This window comes from Apus apus, chromosome 4 (genome assembly GCF_020740795.1).
Source record: "Apus apus isolate bApuApu2 chromosome 4, bApuApu2.pri.cur, whole genome shotgun sequence".
In the NCBI taxonomy this organism is placed as follows: Eukaryota; Metazoa; Chordata; class Aves; order Apodiformes; family Apodidae; genus Apus; species Apus apus.
Genome location: NC_067285.1, coordinates 25,629,364 through 25,646,468, shown reverse-complemented (window position 1 = coordinate 25,646,468; position 17,105 = coordinate 25,629,364). Strand labels below are relative to the sequence as shown.

General features: G+C 43.4%; 1 protein-coding gene across 1 annotated transcript; it reads left to right on the top strand.

Moving 5' to 3' along the window:
- The first annotated feature begins 9,085 nt into the window (after positions 1–9,085).
- Positions 9,086–15,952, top strand: TMEM254 (transmembrane protein 254). The gene is made up of 4 exons (XM_051619112.1): positions 9,086–9,248; positions 10,678–10,781; positions 12,001–12,060; positions 14,270–15,952. The coding sequence occupies exons 1-4, from the start codon at positions 9,135–9,137 to the stop codon at positions 14,385–14,387; spliced, it is 396 nt and encodes a 131-aa protein (XP_051475072.1). The 5' UTR covers positions 9,086–9,134; the 3' UTR covers positions 14,388–15,952.
- Positions 15,953–17,105: the final 1,153 nt, after the last annotated feature.

The following is a 17,105-nucleotide window of genomic DNA, read 5'->3' as shown; positions in this document are numbered from 1 at the left end:
AAGAAAGCCAAGAGTGACATAAGGACATAAGGGAACAACAGTTGCAATGCTGAAAAGGATTAGGTGTTAGAACAGGATTAGAACAGTGGCAAATCAATTAGTTAATGTAATAATTTGTCAAATGAGTGCATTAATGGCTATCACTGAAGGTGTTCAAGAACAACAGCATCATTACTTCATGTGTTTTTCATCTTAACATGTCCTCATCAATTTTTCCGCCTTGGGACCTGCTCCAGCTTGCTCTGAACTTAAAGGGCACAGGGACAAAGTCTGCAAGCTGTTACGTACTATGTGCACTCTGTAGGGACCATTGCATCTGCCATTCAAACAGCCACTTTTGGGTTGAGCTAGGCAAGGATTTTAACATTAACCACCACAGAGGCTCACAACAAAAATTAATGCCCTCCCAGATAGAGGTGACAGTCAGCTCCTGTGAGTCTAATATTCTGGAGACTGGATTCCTTTAGCAGCTCTGTCCATAAGACAAGGTAAATGCCCTCAGAAACCACTTTACCTAAACAATGTTTTCAAGCAGAAGTGTACATAAAGGCCTTGGAAATTTCAGAGGTGTAGTTCAAAACATGTGGAAACAACAGCTTGAACCATTTTCTCACTGCTCCTCCCCCTTCTTCTACTGTATCATTCCCATAAGCCTGGACTGTCATAGCACAGATATATCCCACAAGATTTTTCTTATACCCCAGAGCTCCAGGATCGTATGTAGATTTTCCTTTCCATGTAAAGAATAAAATTAGTATTTAAGAAAGAATTTGCATGTGGGAGAAGGGAAAAAAGCAGCCAGGTGGCAAGCGGTTCAGCAGTTCCAGGTACAGTCAAGGTGTGGTACTAGTCCTTTGGTTTTAGTTCACTTTTACTTTTCAAATACATTTGTAGGGAGAAGTAAATGAAGGCTCAGACACAAAAAGCAGACATATAAAGCTTGGTGGCATAGTTTTTTCAACAGTCTTCTCTACAGCAAATTGAGGTTCAGCCACTCCTTGTTTTAAGTATGCAGGGTGCAATTCTGCCCGCCTTTAAGCCCCATATGGCTTCACACACAGTCCTGTGCACTCCACTGCCAGTGCAAACTTGACTAGAAAACAAGCCAACTCACAGAACTACTCCTGCCAAAAAGCTGAACAAATTTTTTTTGCAAGCTTGGCTCAAACACCAGCACGGGATGGGGAGCACAGGAGCAGAGGGTAAAAGAAAGTTGGAGAGGCCTGATTTAAACTGGCACAAAAAAGTATGGAAGTGCCTATGACCTTTTCTTCTCTTCCCAATTCCTGTACAACTGTCTGTAGGGTGCATAATAATCTGGATCAAGGAAACCAACGATGTTTGTAATTTACAAAGAGAGCTTACTCATTCAGTCTGGCTTGAGGAAAGGCTAGAACAAATGCTGTCACTTTTCTTTCTGGATTTCAAGTTTAATGGCAGAAGACATCATGGCATAGGAAGAGCTACAACACAAAGCTGACCCTGCAGGCAGCCTGAAATATCTCAAAAGGAGAGCAAAGCTGCCTCCTCCAGCACACACATACACACCTCATAGTCACAGCCAGTGCAGAAGAGATAAGGCGGAGTCGGCAGGGGCCTGCACCGACTTGCACTGCTTGCTAATAGTGACTGTCCACCACTACTAGCTAGGTCAAATAGACCAGGCTTTTGTTAACATCCTCTGGCTATGGAAAGAGAGCAGTTCACACTTCCCGGAGTTATTGTTTCAGGCATTCTGCCAGGCAGCCTCTTTACACCCTTCATTTTCAGAGATATTCTTTGCAATGCTAATTGATAGAGACTTAGATTGCAGTTTTGGTTTTAAGTGAGATTCCAGGAAAGAAGATGGCAATCTTTGCCTCCCCCTCCTCTTCCCCCTCTTCTGCAGAGACATATGGATTTGGCCTAACATAAGAGCTAATTTCTGCTACAGCTTGACAATAACCTAATTGAGGCAGCAGCATTGACCAGCCCTTGCTGCCCATGTTACCTTGGCACCATCATGCTGTTGCATATGACTCATAATCAAAACAACCATTTGTGAGCTCCCCCACCTCTTCTCTAAACTGTGTAGGGAAAATAGTATTCCCCACCCTGTATTTTTGTTTCATTTCACACATAAGGGAATGGGAACAGTTTGAGGAAAGAGGCAAGAATACCCAAAGCAGCATGCTTAACAAAACCAGCATGTCTTTGGGTCACAGATTGTATTCAGATTCCCATCAAAATCCATGGAATTTTGCTATAGATTTCAGGAGAATCCAATTAAAGAAACCCACTGTGTTCACTGCCAACGTTGCTTTATGCCAGAGTCATGGTGTAAATGCATCTACAGAGGAATCCAAATCACATGTTGAATATGTTGAAAATAAAACAAAAAATAAGGATATATATGTAAAGAGGCATGTAGGAGAGGCAAGACAGCTGCTAGACAAGGACTAGCCGCAGCACTCTTTAAAATTACTCTGAAAAAAATAAAATGTCTGCATCTCTCCTAGTGTGGATCAGGGCACCAGGAGATCCTCTGCTCTCTCCCTCCAAAACAGCCCTAGTGTTAGGAAATGTAAAAGTGGCCCCAAAATTATGCTAGCATGAATGGGATGGCAAATTACCCAGGGCAGCATGGGCTCTGTCACCAGGCACCTGCCTGGGGAGTCTTAGGACAAGCACAGCAGTCTAGAAATCCCTACATCAAACATTTTCTAGGGCAGTACAATGCTATTGATGTTCAAGTAGAACTTTCATCCTGAAGGAGGCAAGATCAATTTCACTAGCTGCTCTTCAGGCATTAACACCTCATAAAAAGGATGCTCATGCCCTGCTTATCTAGAGTGCAACTTTAATTATCTTTTGGTACACCTTTCACAGCCCATTACTTACCAGTCAACACTGCTTTAATTATAGGCTTGGCAGCTCTTACATCACTGAAATAGAAGTACTACAAAGCAACCCTGGATAACTGCAGAGTGATTCCATGTTCAAATGTAAAACTGCGGAATTCAGCAAAACATCAGGGATTCTCTTCCACAGATTTCTCCCTTTGTGCAGTGCTGTCATAGCCAGATGTGCCCAGGAACCCTCCAAACAACAGGAGCAGCCAAGTGATGGTTGTGCTCCCACCAGCTCCCTTTGGGCATTTACAGCAGCCTGTCTTGTTATTCAAGTAATTCAGTGGTGCACCATGCATGCTTCCATGATGTATCCGGGCAAGCAGGATGGAGACATCTTGAGCAAAAAGAGGGCAAAATTTATGCTAAACCTTGCTTTCTAAGAGCATTCATTCCACAGTCCAGACCTGACTCGAGAGAGCTGTCACCCGCACCAATGAGCCTTCCCTTACAGTAAATGCCATGATTATGCCAAAGCATTACTGTAGCCTTTTTTTCCCATCTGAATGTTATTTTTAACACTTGAAGGTGGAATAAAACAAAATTGCACTTTTTAGACATACCAGTCTTACCATCTGACTCAGTTCGCATTAAAATCTGTAGATTTCAAGGTGAAGAAACAGTTACACATAGGTTTAGAATAATCTCATACTTTTGTTTTTCACATGTAACACTTGAAAGAATGCATGGCACTGATTGTAATTGTCTGAAATCTAGGGTTACTGCAAAAAAAGGGTCATACTGGTGAGTTTTTGATTCCTGTGACAATCTTGAAAAAAATTGTCATCCCTTTCAAAGAGAAGGCTGCCTTAATTTTTAAAGGAAGTAAGAGCCCAGGTAAAACTGAAGCCAAAGTATTTAACTTTGTCTCTTCTAAGGAGTAGCTCAGTGGTGCCAAACACCATTCTTTTTTCTTCTAGGCAGGAAAAAGAATTCTTGAGAGACAGATGTGTGATAGCACAGTCTTCCTGGGAAGGCAGCGATTACTGCTCCTGCTCTCACACAGTACAACGTCTTCTGCTCTGGTGGAGGGAAATCTCTCTTCTGTGTGACAGATTTACCTCACACAGCCACACAGAACACTTATCTAGAGTTTGGACAGGATGAGCCTGTAAAGAGTTAGGATGACCACGGGGAAGAGCAGATCAGCAGAGCAGTCCACACCAGCACAGCAATGTGCTGGAGTAGGGTTTTCACTTTCAATAATCCTAAAAGATAGATTATCAGTATTCTTGACCCCTGAGCAGAAAAGCTGCACAGGAACACATGCAGTAGCAAACCTGCATTCCCTAAAACCCTGCCTCAAGAAACATAAAAAAATTGTGTATGAAATATTCTCTTGAAATCCAGCCTGGGCCTCCAGAAGATTACTGAGTGCAGTTCAGTCTGGCAAGCCCTCGCTTGCTCCGGCACTGCTGAGATAAATACAATTTCATTTAAATGTAGCAATATTTTATACCCACTACAGTCAGGCTCACAGTCTGTACTACTTTATGGTAATTTATTCCGTCATACTCCCTGCCATCACCTTCCCTGTCTCCTTGCCTTCATAAGAAAGTCCTAGTCCTCATCCTCACCCTGTGCTGTTTGTGTAACTGGCAGATGCCCTATGACTGATCAGCTCCAGAAACACTTGTGGACTCAGCACCTGAGGGGATCAGACCTGTGAGCTTCAGATGTTTTCGGGCAAGGACTGTATCATTTTCTTGTGCTGGAGAATACAAACACACCCATGTGATACTATAGAAATACAACAGATCTCAACATCACAGTCTGCCAAACCTGATTACTATAACTAGTCACCCAAAGACGAGTTAATGTGGCCTTAAGGCTAGTCTGCTGGGACTGGAGACAAGTTGTCTGGAGTCTTCTCCTCCCTGTTCCAAGAACTATTGCTCTAACCTCCCTTGTCAGTCCTATTTCTTCTCCTAAGTAACATCCCCACCCATGTAGCTGTAATGAAATGTGCTTCCCACCCATCTCATTCATCTGCTAGTAGCCCCATTTCTTTGCTACATCTGTACTGGCTTTTTTAGTACTGCAGTTAGCTTTTCCATCACAATATTCTTATTCTAGACACGAAGGAAAAAAATACTGAGAGCTAGAAAACTCTCTCAATTCACATGACTTGTTCATTAAGTGAGAAACACGATAAAGATGCATTAGCTGGTCCTAACAGACCCTCAAAAGAGTGAGCTAACTAGAAACCTTTCCTCTTTCCCAACACTGCACTCCTGTGTTGACTAAAATGCATGTGAAGACCTTAGCAACCTAAGGCAGTGTCTTTCACAATAGGAAGCAGAAATTAAAGTTTGGAATTCCTTCAGAGAGAAACAAGAAGTGATATCAGATACCAAATAATACGTATTAAAATACACATGCACTGTCATCAAGTGGTTAAGGGATAGAAGAAGGCATCAACATGCTAATAGCTTGCTGGAGACTTACTCCTTTGGCCAGTTTTAACCACTCAGTCTGTAATGCTGTAGGGTGCTGGTATGCAGAGTAACAGCCCTTTACCTGTATGTAATAGTTTTGACTAGTCTAAACTACTCAGGTTTTCCCAACATGAACAAGGCTGCTCAGCAGACACAAATAAAAACACAAATACAGAACTGTAAAATGCACAGCTGTGATCAAAACTCAAGCATTCTGTGCAACCTGTGCTTCAAACTGGTGGCTTTGGCTCTCTATTTAGAAGGGCTTGTTAATGCTATGTTGGCTGAAGCGCATCATGATAAAAAAGGTCGGTTTCTCTTTTCTGTTTCTTTTTAATTACAGAAAAAAACCCCACAGTGACAGTGTTAGGATGAGCATGTAGAACTCCAACATAAATACATCTCCTAAATTAACAAACGGAATTTGTAATAAAATCTTGACCTTTAACCTCAAAACTGTAATGCTTGTCAAACTGCAACATGAAATATTTTTTAAGACCATTTTGAAGACCCTTAGCTTCTCTGGTCTTAAAACTAAAACATTACAGTGAAATAATTTTTAACTCCCCATTAAAAATAACAGAACAGTCACAAATTAACTAGTTACATTAGGAATCAGACAGTGCTTGCAGTAGTTTCATTGTGTCACTTAATGCTGATTTAAAAAGGTTTTATTGATAGTTCCATCTCCTTAGGTGACTTTCACTGAATGCATCTCATCTCTTATACCAGCTTCAAATCCAAATTAAAGTTTGCTGCAGTTCATTTCCAAGTAACTTCCTAAAAGACACCAAATTCCTTAATCCTTACTTATACAGAAAGTTGCTGTTTACACAAGTCACATCACTGCCTCCAGTAGGATGACTCATGCCATAAAGGTTGGTCTGAATTAGACTAGTTCCCTCCCATGCCCCCCCCCCCGCCCTTTTTTTTTTTTTTTTTAAGAATTTTAAAAGACACAGAAGAGCTAACATGTCTCTATCTAGTCTCCGGCATCTACCAGGAACACAAAAGAGGCAGACTACCTGGCAAATACCCTTTGTACTTCACGATGAAAGTGAGATAGTCAATATCTCTAAGAGATAGCAAATGTTTCTAAACTGAAGGGGGAACAAGTTTTCTCCACTCCTAGGTACAACAAAAATGACAGTATTTGAAAATCTAAGGGTGTGAAGTGAGCCAGATATGTTTGAGGGATTTGGAAGACTGCACAGGTCCATTTTAATGTTTTCAGCAGAACTAACCCATCTCAGTTTACATACCCAGTCACTATGGAGACTTAAGGACCCTAGAGACACAACTTCAGTAAAAAAACTTTAAAATCTAATGTAATTGTCTTTGGAATCTCAAAGAGGATCATATTTCACATTTTCATGTTACTGTATGTTTAGTAGCCTTATCTGTTCATCTTATCTCTGTCAAAAGAAACAGCCTTTTTTAAACAAGTCAGGTCAAAGACACCGCCCTGGATTAGAAATGTAACAGCTGAAAGTCCACCCCCACAAAAGCTTTTGAGCAGAAAGTTGCCTTCATTAACCATTTAACTTTCAAGTCCAAGGCTGTGGAGATCCCCAGGGCTGGCAGCACTGTGTGAGCAATGCTGGCAGCAAGGAGGGGTTGCTGCAGCACGTGAAGACTGACCCCTTTTGGTGGGCCAGATGCCGGGCTGGCTGGTTTTGTGACCAGGATCTGTCTATCCGGCCCAGGAAGAACATCACTTCATAAACAGGTAACTCGACTATTGTCAGTGAAAGAGAAAGAAGTGTAAGGCAGGTACTCCTCCCCTGCCCAAGGCAACACAGCGTGAGCAATCTTGACTGGAATGTGGCAGAAAGGGTGACACCGTCTCTGACCTCATCTGGCTGCTTTCGGCCACCAGTCAGTCTTAACAAAGCAAATGTCCATGGAGATGAACGAGCAGCAGAGGCTTGTCTGTTCCCGCCGTCCAAGAGGCAGGAAGGGGAAGGGTCTGACTCCCCGCTCCCACCGCGGGTCACACCCCCCCGGCACACACAGCAACACCAGCCCCTCGTCGCCCCCACCACCCTCAAGCCGCTGCAGGCGCGGTGCCCGCAGCCCCTTCCCTTCCTCTGGACTGCACCGCCCTCTCCAGTCGACTCCACGCAGCAGCACAGCCCTACACGATCTTTAAATTGTTCACATTCCGGCACAACTGCTTTAATTGTGCCCTTCGGAATCCTCGGCGTGTGGGCAGAGCTCCTCGCGAGGGGCAGTCCCGGGCACTTCTGTCGCACGGCTCGGGACATCTCAGGACCTCAGCGCAACCTTCGGACTCGGATCTGCCAGCAGGCAGGAACAAGTTGTGTAGAATGCTCTAAGGAGCAAGAAATAAAGTAATGGGCTACGTAAAAATAGATTAAACGTTACACACTTCTGCCCGACACCCAAACAATGTAGGCAGAGCCACAGACACTTTTTTTCCCAGCAGCAGCCAAGCAGCCCAGGCGACATCGAGCAGGTGGCATTCCCTGCAGTCATCCTCTATGACTCTTACAAATGGCTTCCCAGAAAGCTTTACCACTGCAGATTTTCTTACCAAAGTCTTCTGTTAACTCCACAGAACACCTCGGTAAAAACAGCACAGTGCCTGGGGTAGGAATAGCCAGGAATGAAACACAGAGACAGTGAACAGAACAGTCCCAGGACAGAACAACAGTAAACCCAAACCCGTGGAAAATCAATCCCTTCTGGAGAAATCCTTTCCTGCACCACAGTGCTCGTGCTAGGAGAACGTCAGGACTTGCTGTATTAGTTGTTGCAAAAAACCCGAACAGCTTGAAAGACACATCATTAGAGTTTAAAAAAGCAGCTGTATTTAGCCTTCAGGCAGAGAAAGAACAGCCCAGGCAACACTTCTCTGTCAAGCAATGGGGTAACCCAGCTCTAGGGAAGGCGTGAGATGCCTCCCCCAACATTTCTAGCTGTGGGCATCTTTCCCAAGGCCCTAGGGACCTACTTGGACAAGTTCAACACCAAATCCAAAGTCCCAAAACGGCACAGAGCAGGAAATTCTGGATTAAATATACTCCAATTTGGTAGTTTTCAAAGGGGAAGGTATTACGCAGCATTCTCAGACTGTCTCATACATACACACACAGTGTATATACACCTACGTGTAGCTTTTACCAGGGGCAGCTCGAAGAGCGCCGTTCCCAGCACGGCCCCAGCCCCTGCCCCCCCGCCGGCCGCGCCACCAGAGGGCGCGCTGGCCCCACCCCGAGCACAGGGCCAGGCGGGGGTACGGCGAGCGCCGAGGGACCCGCCGCGTCAGCCAGCGCTACCGGCCTCCCGAAGCGCAGCTCGTGCAGCGGCCCCGTTTCCTCCTGCTCCGCTTCCTCTCCGCCCCGGGGGCCGCTGCCGTCGGTCGTTCATGAAAAGGGGAGCCGAGCAGTTTCACAAGCTGCGGCTCCTGCTGAGGGGCAGGGCCGCCCCACCGCCCCGGGAGCGCCGGGCCCCGGAGGAACGCCGGGCTGGGGCTGCGCTCACGGCCGCCCCGCCGGGGCCCCCCGCTCCCCCCGCAGCTTGAAGCGGCTGAGGGCGGCACCTGCCGCCAGCGGGTGGCGCTGCTGCCACTTCAGCCGCCACCGGCCGCGGCGCCCCCCGCGGCCCCGCCCCCCGCGGCCCCGCCCCCCGCGGCCCCGCCCCCCGCGGCCCCGCCCCCCGCGGCCCCGCCCCCCGCGGCCCCGCCCCCCGCGGCCCCGCCCCCCGCGGCCCCGCCCCCCGCGGCCCCGCCCCCCGCGCGGCGGCCTTACCGGCGGCGCGTGCCGAGGGCGCAGAGCGGGCCGGGATGGCGGCGGCGGCGGCGACGGGCACCGAGCGGCTCCGCGATGGCAGCTGCCACTTCCAGCGCTCCCGGCTCATCTGGATGATCGCCATCACCTTCGGCATGATCGTCCTCGGCGTAAGGCGCGGCGGGCGCGGGGCGGGGGCACCGGGCATCCCGGGAGAGGCGCGGGGGCCCGCAGCCCTGGGAGCCGGATCCTGGGGCGTGTTCCCGAGAGGACGGGCCGTGGTGCTGGCGGCGCGCGGCGTCCCGGCTGGCCCGGCAGGGCGGGGGCCCCTGGACGGCTCCTCGGCCCCGCGGCGAGGCCGCCGCGCTGCGGGGCAGCCCCGGGTGTGCCCGCCAGCCTGGTGCGTTGGGAGGCGGTAGCGCTGGTTACAGGGGGTGTTAACTGGTGCTGGTGCTGGAAAACACTGGTTCCGTCAACATGCTGTCTAACGGCCGAAATCGGACTTCAGCTAGGTTAGGTGAGACTGCTGGAGGGGGGAGAACAGCGACAGTTTTGATACGCCTGACAAGCTGGTGAAGGTCATCCACTGACTTACACAGCTTGTTGTTTTTCTTCTGTTTGCATGGATTTTATACATGTAAGAACCACCACTGGAAAAAAAAAAAAAAAAGACAGTAGCTGCAGGCCAGACAGCTTACAGAGCAGCTTTTGGACTGTTTCAAGAAACAGAATGAGCTTTAAGCAGATTCTCTGTTTAAATCCATCATCTTGGAACATCCTTGGCAGAATCAAACTTGCATGTACTTTGTTACGTGATTAGCTATGCAAAATGCAGCCCTGGTACCAGAGGAAGGATAAGCCAGTGGGAACTTTGGCCCAGCACAGAGTTTACCTTCCATCCGCAGTGGATTCTAAAGTGCACAGCTCACCCAACTCCCTGCTTGTCCTCCACAGCTTGTTGAAACAAAGGCAGACAGTGGTGAGCACTGCAGACAACTCGGTGACAGGGCAGGTACCACCTACACACTGCATGCACCTTTGGTCTTGGGCTCAGTTCCCGTCTGTGTCCTGCTCAAAATAGAAGATCTTGCCTTTTTAAGGAACAAAAGAAGACAGAGCCCCTGCTTATAGTTATTCCTCTTTCTCAGTCTAGTAATTGTCTGGATTCATCAGGTCAGTTACATCAGATTCATTTCTTCAGGACAGAAACAAGGTGTTTTTTTCCTGCTACGTGGGTAATAGGTAATGAGCTTACAACTTAAATGCCACTTAATGTGAATACACACTCATGGTACACAGATAACAACCTTAAACTAATCACCTTGGTCTCTTGTATGTCAAGGAAAAGAAATTTCATAAGTTTGAATCTTAAGTCAGTGTGCTCTAGGAGGCTAGTGGTCTTGTTGAAGAATATGGGTCTTGGACAAGGTTAGTGGAATTAAAGGGTTGAAATACTATTAACAGATGAGCCCCAAGCCATCTTCAAGAGATATGGGGGGGGCAGGGGGAATGAAAAGAAAGCTAATTTGAAGGTTAAATTCTTAGTAATTCTACCTTGAAGTAAGCTATTTTATTTTTATGTGTTGTTTTTTTTTTAAGTGGGTAACACTTTGGCCTTCAACTATACCTTATCGTTACCTGGGAATATTTGGTACCTTCCTCAATTACTTAGTGGAACACCACCACAAATGGGTGTGCTATGGGTAAGTGATATTCAGCTGTATAATTATTTTGCATCTCTCATGTTGCCTTTTTCTGACTCTTCTGCTCAATCTGTATTAACAAGCTTTCCTGTAACCCAGATGTTAATCACATTTAAAGAGCTCTTCTTTCAAGCTCATTACAACTAAGGGTGTGGGGTAATAAGTATGTGGAAGACTAGACAGGCTAAGATCAGTATGAAAGTTTAAATTTCAATTTAGAATTTTGCATCTGTTGTTACAGTGAGAAATTAAGATACTAGTTTTGGAGACAGTTAGTAGTCCATATGTAAGCTTATATTTGTAACAGTGCTTTTGTCAAATTGTTGCTTGAGTAGTCTAATTCTCTCTTAGGGGCCTTTTTCCCACCCCATCTTCTGTTAAAGAACATTTTCTGCCCTGCTACTAAGTTACCTTCATCCTGCCCACATGAGGAATAACTTGCTGAAGAAAATGCATAGTGCTAAGCTTTGCTTGGTTACAAAACTTAGTTTTTCTTATTTTAATTAACAAAAGAGCTGAAAAACATTTCTCTGTAACCAGATCTCTCACTTGCTGGCTTTCTGTAAAGACAAGAAGACAGCAAGACTTTGTTTATTTTACTATGCACCATGCAGAAAATAAGCTGTCATATTTGCTTACAGCATCTTTTGCTTCAGCAAGATTGAATTCATCCTAACAGAATATCCCATGTAACATCATTTTTCAAAAAGCTTCTATATGAAAATTTGTAGACCCAAGTTTGACTAATCGAGTCATATTATGTATTCTGGTTCTGTACACACAGTTGTTTTCATAGAACTAAAACTATAAAAACTTCAGTAACTCATTAGGGTCACTAAAAATACTTGTGTAAGTAAAGGATAGATTTTTACATGCTTAACTAGGATTAACTTGTACTGCTTTCAGTAAGAATTTGCCTTTTTGGTTTAATCTAAGTGCTGAAAGTTTTGAAACATGCACTGGGTACTTGAAATGGCAGGTCCAGGCATATTGCCTGAGTTACAGTTCCTCTAACTTTCTCTGTGGACTTTAGTTTCTTTTGAGAGTAGGCGTGATTGTTGTTTTTTTTCCGAAGACAAGAAACACACCTCAATTCCACTTTCAGGGTTGAAGTGAGATGTCACTTTTGTGCTTCCGGTTTTATATTCTCTGCATAATGCATCTTGGATACAATAGTCTTCTCCCTAATTTTAAACAAAGCATGTTTTCTTTTTATTAGGTTCTGGGTATCCTGGTTGATTCACGTAGTAGAAGCCTTCTACGGTGTTAAGTTATGCCAGTAAGTTATTCCTTCCCCTCAGCCCAAAACAGATTATCTGAAAAAGATTTCTGATACAAGATAAACAAGCTACAGACTGATTTTGGTGGTTCACAGCAGCAATATTATTTGTTGAGAGGATACAGATAAAATTCTTGATGCAGTGACAGTTTGCTGTTCTCCCCAAGAGGTTACTGCAGATTCTGCTGGCAGTTACTGTTGTACAGGGTGGCAAAGGCAAGGGAAAGCAACTGGCAGAACTGGCAGCAGCAAGGTTGGCTAGAGCTTGTCTGCCTGCCTCAGAACTCGGTGTTCACTGGGTAGCACTATGCTTTAGGAAGCAGAGGGAACAATAGGTAGTGTAGAAATAGTCTGGTTACTTCAGAATTTTGAGACTGCTAATTACCTGCTTAAATTATTGCATCTGTGTTGTGAGGATACAGTTGGACACTTCCATTTGGGACTATTTAAGATCTACTTGTATCTTCAGGTTTATGGGATAAAACACTTTGATTAATCAAACTAAAAACAGTAAAGCAAGCTAAGTCTTAGATTAGGATAACAAGTAATTCAGAGAGGTATGCTGTCCAAACACATCATCCTTCTGTTAATTCAAATTTTGTTTGTTACAGTTCAGAAAGAAGTAGATACTTGCTTTCATACTCTGTAGAGTAGGTGGCCAGTCTGTCTGCTCTTGTAAAAATGGTGCTTTTCCACTTCATTTAGTTCAGTTCTCAGATGTCTGTCACAGGTTTCTCAGGTAACACCTCTTGGAGGCAAAGGGATATTGTTCCATGGAAAACTACTTGAGGTTGTTTGCGAGAATATGGATGAACGTTTTCTGCCTTCATAATGGGAGTTAGTTGTTTATTTTTACCTAGCTCCAGTTTTAAATTATGTAGCTTTAAAGTTAAAACTTTTAACTCTGATTCTTCCGGCAGATAGGTACATAGGATTAAGCATGAGGAAACCAAAGGGATGTATTGTAGTCAAGTAATGAAGTTTTACAGAGTAGTGTGGAAGCCTGCGAGAGAGACCGCGTTGATTTCCTGCCCATCAGCATCTCTTCAGGCATTCTTCTGTAGTTATACTTTACTATGAGCATCAAACACCATATAATTTTTACTGATTAAAGTAATGTCTACTTGTGAACACCCCAAAGGAGGCATGAGGAAGAACTAGAGAGGAAGCAGATAGAAATGTGCTAATCAGCAGTAGTACTATCATTGGCCGGTGGCCTGTATTTCTGCATATGGTCTATTCAAGTAAGCTTGCTTTTTACAGGCAGCTAGGCCTTAGTTTCCCAGTTTCTGCACTTATTTGGAAACACTGCAGCTGGGATTATAAAATTAAAAAAAAAAAAGGTTTCCACAGCTTGTAAGACAATTTTAAGAATGAACACAAAGAAATGTTGTGTTAATCAACACTTGCTTCATGATCATTTTGTGTGTGTGAGGCTATGGAACAGTTAACAGCTGAACTATTCCATCAAAGGTCAGCAGAGGGAGCTACCTTGTAAGATGATGAATTTGAGCACAGTTAGAATTGACATAATTGTTCCAAATGTGAAATTCTTTGGTTTTGCTGTCATCTTTATACTCGTGGTATTCAGAGGTATTTCAATTAGACAGAGGAAAAGGTGACATTTTCTGTGATGTACAGAAAAATTCACATGTACTAAGTTAAAACTGACATAGAAAGATCCCTGCTTTGTAAATCAAGTCAGTTGTCTTCATCCCCCTGTACCTGCATTTTTCTAGCCACAAATTCAGGTAACAGTGCTTCTCTGTCCTACATTGTGTAGCAATTGTCAGGCCTCTTACCCTGCTGGTGTACAGTCTACCTGCAGTGGAGTCAACAAGAAGTTAAATACATCTTGTGTATTACGACTAGTATTAAGCTAATTCCTTAGTTCTTGTACATAAACTTCCAGGATAAGTCATTTCAAGTGGCATAGACTGAGACTGTAATTTATATATTACTGAGGAAATTGTATGCATGAAATCTTTAAGAACCTTTGTTCTGTAGATAGCTTAAAATCCACTAAAATTGCAAGAATTGGTATGTTTAGTTAGTTCAAGATATAAGTCTCAGTAGTTGGAAATTAATCATGCTCAGTTAAAATGTTCTAGTCAAGTCTGATGTACCAAGGATGGATAAAAATTATCTTTCTTATTAAGTGTCACAGTATAGTCTGCAAGACCATAAATTTTATGCTTTTATGTTACAGATCTAAAGGAATCACTGACCCGGCAGTTCAGTTCCACTGGTTCCTTCAAACACTTTTATTTGGATATGCTTCCTTTGGCCTTCTGGTGTGTTACAAACCTTCAGCCAAGAAGCAGTAGCAGAAGACTGTGAAAGAAGTCACTTTTCCCATTCTTCCTCCTTATTTTTCAGAAAATATCCTCACTGATATGTCTAGGTGCTATAATTAGCTCAATTGCATTCCTGCTACACAATGCAGTGCCCTTCTACCTGAGTAACTCTCCTTTTACCAAGAAAGACAAGTAAAATTCACAGGACCCTGTGGCAGTTCAGTAGAAATTCAGCCCTTAAGCCTTGGCACTGTCAAGGTTTAATCCCACTTACTATGCAAGTAGTTTATTCCTCTGCAGTTTTCAACATGGACTGCATACTCCAACTGTCATTGAAAAGTCCCCAACAGCTGGTAGAAGCAGTTGATGAATTACCTTTTAATGTAGAAGAATGGTGATTTGTAACAGAGTTATTTGCAGCCACAAAGCAACTTGCACCTGTTTTGTGATAGGATTTAAATCTACCCATATTTTCTCTACAGGGCTGGGTTTGTTGTTGTCGTTGTTAGAGCCTGGTTATTGCGCTTCGTTTTGTCAACTTGTTTTCTTCCACAAAGGACAGAGCACTGTATTGCTGCAGGCACACTAAAAAGACCAAGTCTCTCTTCAGGTTGAGGTGCAAGTGATGAGCTTGGATACATAAAACACTTAAATTTGGTTTAATATATGTGCCTTGAATGTCATGCAGCATGACCTCATCTTTTGAGTGAAGATTTTAATCTTTGAGTTAATATAGTATAAAGTAGTAATTCTGTAGCTTTGAGGGCAGCTTATTTTAAAAGTTATTTATTATCCAAGAGAAAAGGAAAAATTAATTAGCATTCCAAAACCTAGCTGAAAATTTTGTATTTGTGAATAAAATTTCATGAGTGAGTAAAATACACAACATATACCACTGTTTCTTAGATGCTGGTATATTGAAATCTATGGGTAAGAGACCATCTTAAGCACCTCTTAGAGTACTTCCTGTATGTGTAGTGAGCCCTTTATCATACTGTCTTTTATTTCTGAATATTTGAACAAGAGTTTAGCCTGTCTTGTAATAGCACTTTTAAAATAACTATTAAAAAAATACTATGGTGTGGGGAGAAGCTTTACCATGCCACTGGTGGTGCTACTAGTCTAGAAGAATGGACAAGAGAAGGTTCTTTTCTTAAAGAGCTCCACAAAGCAGCAACAAGCTTATGTCTTGTGCAGTACCTACAGCCTGTAACACTTTCTGATGGAGAAATCTCATTGAAGCACAGCTGCATAAAGTTTGTGCTTTTCAGTGGGTACTAAAAGCAAGAAGAAATGAAGGGTTGAAATGGTGGTTTGTTTTCTTTTGGTGGTAGTTTGTGGTTTGGTTTTTTTTTTGTTTTTTTTTTTTTGATGGCAAACTGATAAATTAACATTTTTTAGAGAAGTAGAAAGTCATGTTTAGTGGCTAGGAATCCAACAGGAGTGTTAAGAGGCCGAGCTATGTTTTACTGTGTAATATTTTATCTTTATCTGTGACCCTGAAATAAATATTAAAAAAAAAAGTTGTTTTTCTTTTTAACTTATCCTGGAAGTAGATGTCTATACAAAATAAATAGGGATCATCTTGAAACTGATATCAGTATTCATTCTTGGAACATGCAGGATTGACTGGCTGCATGCTTTCCAGATTTAGTCCCACAGAAGTCTGGTATTTCTAACAGGGGAAGGTATTGATGCAAATAAAAGGATTTCCACGTTAGAAAAAGTTTTAGCCAGACACTGGTATCAGTAGATTTACTTTGAAGCCTCTCTGGGTTATACTGTTTAGGTTTTGGGGTTGTTTGTGAGGGTTTTTTGTTTTGTTTTTTTAGCTCGGCAGATCTCATCAGCTCCCTGCGTGGAGCTTGTTTGGCCTTGCTTATGAAACTTGACAGAAATGCAGCTATGTTGTATTCATCTACCTGCAACATTTTCACTTCCCTACCCTTGCATGGCAGCAGTTGAGTTGTTCCACTTGTTTAAAAGAAAGATTTACTCTCAGCCTTTGTTCCAGAGCTCTGAGCAGCACAGATGCCTGTTTTCTTACGTTTTGGAAGCCCATGAGGTCCCCAAGTCAAAATCTGAGAAGGTTGGGATAAACAAGGCTGACTAGCTTTGAGGAAAAGAAAGAAACCTGTATAATGACAAGGTTCAAATGAATATTGAAATACCATTTCTGAATATTTGTCTATAGCATCCCTACCATCACAGCAAAATAAACAGACCATAATACTTCATTACATTATTAGTTAAAAAAAAAACAACAGAAGCATAAATCCAAGTCAGCAACTCACTAAGCCCATAAAAAGACACATTACTGACTAGCAACAGGCTCTTTGGCAACAGCACTGGTTGCACCAGGCATAAGCATTTTTCCAGGCTGCCCTGATAGTGACAACATAGGGTTACTCTTAATCACATCAAGCAATTGTTCCCACTGCCTTCAAAATACCTTTCCACAGCAAAAGGGGAAAGCAACAGAAGTGTACCCTTACATTCTTACAGCAGCTCAAAGGCCAGGTTGAGTGTCAGACCATCTCTCACATGAACACCCAGCCCACTGGCTTGCCAAAAGAAAACACTTGCAAATGTTAGTACCTCACAGGAACATTTAAAAATAGTACTTTACAGCAAAAGGAAAACCAAATTAAACTTACAGGAGGACTTTTACAATTAAAGACCACCACTAAATAAGAAGGTAAATCACTAAGAAATCTAAGCTGACATTAAGAAAGGCTTTTCAGGATG

Bases quoted from the DNA above. Each gene is read 5' to 3' on its own strand.
- TMEM254 (XM_051619112.1), top strand. From the start codon at position 9,135: ATGGCGGCGGCGGCGGCGACGGGCACCGAGCGGCTCCGCGATGGCAGC. The intron at 9,249-10,677 runs GTAAGGCGCGGC...TTTTTTTTTAAG, and splicing joins TCGGCATGATCGTCCTCGGC to TGGGTAACACTTTGGCCTTC. The intron at 10,782-12,000 runs GTAAGTGATATT...TCTTTTTATTAG, and splicing joins CACAAATGGGTGTGCTATGG to GTTCTGGGTATCCTGGTTGA.